This window comes from Drosophila novamexicana, unplaced genomic scaffold, assembly GCF_003285875.2.
Source record: "Drosophila novamexicana strain 15010-1031.04,08,12 unplaced genomic scaffold, DnovRS2.1 tig00000770-arrow-pilon, whole genome shotgun sequence".
In the NCBI taxonomy this organism is placed as follows: Eukaryota; Metazoa; Arthropoda; class Insecta; order Diptera; family Drosophilidae; genus Drosophila; species Drosophila novamexicana.
In genome coordinates this window covers 2769062-2775144 of record NW_020824821.1, presented here as the reverse complement: position 1 = coordinate 2775144, position 6083 = coordinate 2769062, and the positions used below count along the sequence as shown (strand labels likewise).

Genomic DNA, 6083 nt, shown 5'->3' with positions numbered 1-6083 from the left:
TCAACAGTGAACAGTTTGGAATTAATTTAATTAACATTCGATTCGGTTCGTAAATTTGTCAGAATATTGATAATTGTTGCACAAGGGCTTTGCTAATCAAATCGGAAATTGATTTATGTACGGCTTAGCCTTGATAAACTGAAATAGCATTATTTAACCTGCGGGTGCGAACCGGTTTAATTTTCAACCTTTTTGCACCCTTGATAAAGGTTCATATACAGCTTCCGGGTTTCCATGGATCAAAGCGTCCAGTTTAGAAATTTAAGGTGACAAGATATCAATTTATAACTAATACTTTAAGGTAATTATTGTTTTATTTAAGACGCGTGTCATTAGAAAATAGAAATAAAATGAAATGCTTTCACTGAGATGCAACTGCCTCTTCGTGTTGTATTCGTCGTTTTCTGCGACCCCTTCGGACTGCCGTGCGCCGTTCTCTGGAGGCCTTTTTGCGTGCCTCGGCAGCGGCACAGACCGCTTTGTAGGCAGACTTTTTGATATTTTGCAGATCTCTGCGGGACTCGCAAAGCCGCTTCTTGAGCGTGTCGATGCGACACTGCGCCGTTTCCATGAGCTGCGCCTTATCGTCGAACTCCTGCTGGGCACCGGTGGCCGCGTTTTTGGCTTGGCACAGATTTTCCTTGGCAAGCTTCATGATAGCCTCCATGGCCAGAAATAGCTGATGCGCCTTTTTGGCCGAATTGTGAGCTGCATGCAGATTATTCTGAGAGCTGGCAATTGAGTCTGTCGCCTGCTGCATGACCGACTCAGCATCGCTTATCTCCGCCTCCAGCTGCTCGACAATCTGTTGCTTGCCCGAAAGCGCCGCTTCGGCCGCCTTGGCAGCGGCATATGCCCTATCCGCCAGCTGTTTCTTAACCATGTGCGACACCTCCGCCGCGGCGGACTGCTGTGTGCCGTAGGCCTGCTCCGCCTCGTGCGCGGCCTTTTGGGCTATGTTCGTGGCGGTCTGCTTGGGACTGGGGTGGCCCATAAAGCTATCGCTATTGGCGCCGCATTTCATGCTGTTTAAGTCGCCGCCAGCTTCGTTGCAACCGCTGCCCGCTGTATTACAGGAACTGCCACCAGACACATCGCCCATATCCTCAATCTGGTCCAGACTGCCGCTGAGGCGTTTCTGATGCGTGTGGCGATTGCGCAAGCGCTTGGGGCTCAGCTCCCGAAGAGGTATAAACGCTGCCGTTGCTGCGATTGCGATAAACTGAAGTAGCAGTTGCAGTAGGAGGAACAGGTTGAGTGCCTGGGTCAGCTGTTTAATGCGCATAATTACGTGTGCCTTCAAAGTTGCTGCAAGTTTTACTTTCCAGTTGCCGCTCGAACATTTTTACATTTCAAGTAGTTTGCTAAGTCAATTTTCAGAGTAAAAAATAAAAAATGAATTGCGCCGTAAAAGTAGGCGGACGCACAAAGTAAAAGGAAAAGTAGGTGGCTATGAAGCGTGGGAAGGGGCAAGGAGAAGCAGGAACAGCGCATAAATTTTCCGCGCAATTTCACGCAATATCTTCAAGAGCAACTGAATCTCTTGGGGTTTTTTCTTACAAGTAGAATGTATCTGGGAGGCCTATGTTTACAAAAGTTTTTCTTTTTAAGAAGATTCAGAAAGAATACTCAAGATACTGAATAAGGAATGGAATATCAAACTGCTCAATATGGTCTCTATTTGGATACTGAATAAGGAATGGAACATCAAACGGATTTTTCTTTAGCGAATTGTCGCCGTTAAAAATGTTTGTCTATTCCCCATGTTTCTGCAAATATCTCATCATGCCAATGTGGCCATGTATTGGCAATTTCTGAAATGCCTCGAGGGTTATCTGGTTACGTTTTACAACACTAAAGTGTGCGTGTGGCAAATGCAAATAAATGCGTTTGCCTCAAAAAGTTGTTTTTTTTTCGGTTGTAAAATTAATTGGGTCATCAAAGCGTCTGCGGTTTTGGTTATCTTCAACTGTTACTGCGCGTCCTTTGGCCCAGATCAGCTTATCGGCCTTATCGAAATGGCTAAGTTGTTAGCTTGGCAAGTCCCCAGACGATGGTTTTGTGAGCTGCTTTTGTGCGTTGATCTGTTAATCCAAAAAGGGTAATCGCTGGCCGAAAACTGGGCTTAGGCATGTGATTGAACGACGGCACTTCGGGTATTTGGTAGTCGTAAAAAAGCTCAAGGGATTAACTTGAAGAATATTTCGAAGCATGGCCTCAACTAGTTGTGGTTTTACAGGCTTTGCAGTTTTTAATACCAATTATCATATGTTTCTTGAATGGCTAAAAATATTAAAGTGAAGTTGAGTTACTGCAAATGGACACTCGACAACCGCAACTGCCAGGACTTGACTGCTGCTCCTTCCCCCATTCCAGCACATGTCCTTGCGCCCAAAACTCATTTACTTGCAACTCTTGTTGCTGCCATGTGGAATTTGCACATTTACGGAGCGATTCGGCTCGTCCTTGTGCTCACACTCGCACTCGAATTCATACTCTCCCTCGTCCTCGTCCTTGTCCGTGTCACTTGCATGTGCCTTTTTGCGTAGCCAAGTACATGTGCAGAAGTGTCCCAAATGACACTCTCCGAGTGGGCGTCGGTGTGTGTGCACTGGTTGTGGTAAAAAACCACAAAAAATTCTACATTAAATCGATGTGCATGAACATTTTTGGCGAATGTGCCAAAAATGTACTAGGAGAAGAGGCGCACTCGGAATACTCTTTAAAAAAGACATGAAAATATTCAGTTCAAATAATTCAACTATAGAAATGAGAAAAAATTGTATATTTTCATAAACTAATTTAAATCTACAATTGAGATTTAAATATATTTGTTTGCATTCTACTTAAATTATGCAAAAACTGTAATGTGATTTTATTTTAAAAATTTTTGATCGGCATACTTTTTGCCTCCTATCAATTATTATTTTGTTCATTATTTTCCATATTTAATATTTTGGATTTATTATATTATATTTATTTTTTACATTTAATTTTCAGACGCGCCTTCGTAATTTTTAATTCGATTTAATAAAAATGCTACAGGTAGAATACATTCAATATTTGATATAATTTCAAATTTTATTTACGAGATCAGAAAAATGGGCAAAACCCGTCTACAGTTTTAACTCTACGAGTCACTGTCAATCTGTTTTAAGTAAAATATTGCGAAAGATATTAAAAATAATATCTTGTATTTTTGCTGTCACATTTTAGCTCATTTCCTTTACTTCTCATTAATGTCAAAATATAATGACCCCATGCCAGAGATGTCAGCCTTTATCATGTGGCTGCACTGCCAAATGCAGCAACAGCAACAAATTCACAACACACTCTCTCACTAACACATACACACACTCACACACACACACAAATTCAATTTCTTATGGCAGTAGTTGGACCCACAAATGGCATCTGACGTCATGCTGAAACCTAGAGCCTGTGTCTGCCGGGATATAGTCCACACTTACGAGTTGCAGCGTCTATGTAACCCACTCCGAGCCCCTTCCCACCCTTTCTGTCACCCTCCATGTCTGTGTCTGCGCGTGTGTGTGAGAGCGCATATGATATTTATGCCCTTGCAAAAGTGCTTATTGATGTTGCATCTGAAATTGAAATCTACTTTTTTTATCATTTATACTTGAAGTGCATCGATTTGAGTTTTCAATGTTTTCTGAACTTTTAATTAAGCAAAGCTCAAATTTTGTTAAGCAATATGTAAAAATGCTGGCAGTCCCGACACGATATGTCTCCCTGCGTATATTCCCTCCCACACGAGCTGCAGCTGCCCCCTTAATGCAAAGTCTAGGCCAACGAAGTATTTAATTAAAATGCATAAGTAAATTGAATTTAAACTACAGGAAAATTGCTCACATGCCACAAAGGTGCCGCCCCAAAAGATCGTTTTGACCACAAACACCAAAAAATTAAATTAACGCAAATATGAGCCAGAACTAAAAAGAAGCCAAGCCCGAAGACAACCTGGGCGGAGCGAAATTAAGTTTTATTTAATAATGACGACGAGCTTGTGGCTTAGAAAACTTCGAGCTTGAATTGACGAGCCATCAAATAGGTCACAAACTCTACAATAATTTCAGTTGGTTACAGCTTTAATTTGAACTAGTGCATAATTGGGAATTGGAAAAATAATAATTATGAAATATGTTACTTTTGTGTTATCATATAAACAAACTCTTCATAGTTGATTTTGCCATCACCATCAAAGTCTGCTTCACGTATCATATCATCGATCTCCTCGTCGGTCAGCTTCTCGCCCAGATTGATCATAACAAAGCGCAACTCGGCCGGGGATATGAAACCATCCTCATCCTTGTCAAAGATCTTAAAAGCCTCGCGCAGCTCCTCGTCGGAATCGTTCTCGTGCGATTGTTTGCTCATCAGGGTGCAAAACGCGGCAAAATCAATCTCTCCATTGCCAACGGTATCAACCTCATTGACCAAATCCCTGAGCTCCGCTTCGGTGGGACTCTGGCCCAGTGAACGCATCAGATTGCCCAGCTCCCGAGTGCTAATCATGCCCGAACCGCTTTTATCGAAGAGAGCAAAAGCCTCCTTGTACTCGTTGATTTGCTCCTCACCTAGGTCCGGTTGTTGATTCATTTTCGGATCTTATCGTAAGGTATAACAATTTTTAGTAAAGCTCGTTTTGTCCAAATGATTTATTATTGATAAACTGAATGTATTCAGAATTTGAATATAGTTTTAGTTAGTTTGGCGCCGCCTGCTCGACTCTAACGCTCGCTCATCATGGCCACAAAGTCTCTATAAACGATATTGCCCTCGGTATTCGAATTGGCATCTAGTATTATCTGATCAATTTCATCTTCGTTCATATAATCGCCCATTGTGCTCATTATATGGCGGAACTCTGACTCGTGTATCCAGCCATTGTCATCCTTGTCGAAGACCTTGAATGCCAGTATGACCTCGTCCTCGGGCGTTTGATCCTTGTATCGCATCGACATTATGTGCAGAAAATCGCTCAGATATAGCTCATCGGCACCTTCGGGATCGTATTCATTATAATAGTCCTGCAACTCATGTTCGGGCGGAGTGTGTGCCACAGCCCTTAGGATATCCTTCAGCTGTTTCATCGGTATCACACCGGCTCTGGCGGTATCAAACAATGAAAACGCCTCAGTGAGATCCTTTTCCTGTTCCGCGTTCAGAGTATGCGAACGTATTATACGCTCCTCTGGCGGCGGTGTAGCAAAATCAAAATCCGCATCCATCTTGAATAGGTTTTTATAAAGGTCTTTACAGGGGCCAAGCTAATTAAAACTATTTTGAATTTGGTTAAAAGCTACTTTAAACGTTTATTGAACGGGAGAAATATCAACTGGGAGACTAATATTGATCAGGAGAAGCTGAAATTTGGAACTTCGACAGCTTCCGATTTTTTGATGCTAAAAGGAAAAGTTACCTGACTTCAAAGATCTATTACTATCTACAGAGTGCAGCGCGGAGACTGCACTTATTCTGCGCTTGGTGCACATGAAAATACAACACTTATACGTAAATGTCCATTCATACAAGCTAACAAAAGAAGCCAGTATGCAACTAAATTTCACTCTAATATAATGTAATAGTGTGGAACAAGCTGCCTCTAGCCACTGACTCTGTGGCCGCGAAGTGTAATACGAGACTTGCACGGGCCGTAAGCTCAGCATTATGCTGGACGACATCCGGCAATGCGGTAAAGACGAGGTCCAGCTAGTAATATTCATATATTTGTCAAATCAGTCTGTAAGATATATCGAGCTCACAAAGTCTGTGCAGCTAAAACGAATATAAAAAAAGTGGTTTACTCTCCAGAAAGAAACTGGGGATAACTTCTGAGCTGACACAATCCCAGCAGCTAAACCCGATATAAACAAAGTAATTCGCTTGCCAAATCCCTTGGCGATGGCTTACAGACAAATAGGGAAGTAAAATTTGTTTTCGTCTAGGGCCGAGGTTTTAGCTTGAAATGTTCAACACCAAAAGTAAAATCTTTCGGTTATACTAGGAACTGCCTTTAGCACCTACCTATTGTAATAGTATGATTTTCTTTATTGATTTAA

The 6083-nt window shown here is 41.9% G+C and overlaps 3 protein-coding genes across 3 annotated transcripts; all 3 read right to left on the bottom strand.

Moving 5' to 3' along the window:
* Nucleotides 1-310: 310 nt before the first annotated feature.
* LOC115763747 lies at nt 311-1373 on the bottom strand. The gene is made up of 2 exons (XM_030706451.1): nt 1292-1373; nt 311-1222 (listed from the first exon to the last, which is right to left on the bottom strand). Exon 2 carries the CDS (start codon nt 1100-1102, stop codon nt 362-364), a length of 741 nt encoding a protein of 246 aa, XP_030562311.1. The 5' UTR covers nt 1103-1222; nt 1292-1373; the 3' UTR covers nt 311-361.
* A 2653-nt stretch (nt 1374-4026) lies between these two features.
* Nucleotides 4027-4644, bottom strand: LOC115763829 (neo-calmodulin). The gene has a single exon (XM_030706581.1). The coding sequence runs from the start codon at nt 4618-4620 to the stop codon at nt 4165-4167; it is 456 nt and encodes a 151-aa protein (XP_030562441.1). The 5' UTR covers nt 4621-4644; the 3' UTR covers nt 4027-4164.
* Nucleotides 4645-4720: 76 nt separating this feature from the next.
* LOC115763827 (calmodulin-beta) lies at nt 4721-5406 on the bottom strand. The gene has a single exon (XM_030706580.1). The coding sequence runs from the start codon at nt 5250-5252 to the stop codon at nt 4752-4754; it is 501 nt and encodes a 166-aa protein (XP_030562440.1). The 5' UTR covers nt 5253-5406; the 3' UTR covers nt 4721-4751.
* Nucleotides 5407-6083: the final 677 nt, after the last annotated feature.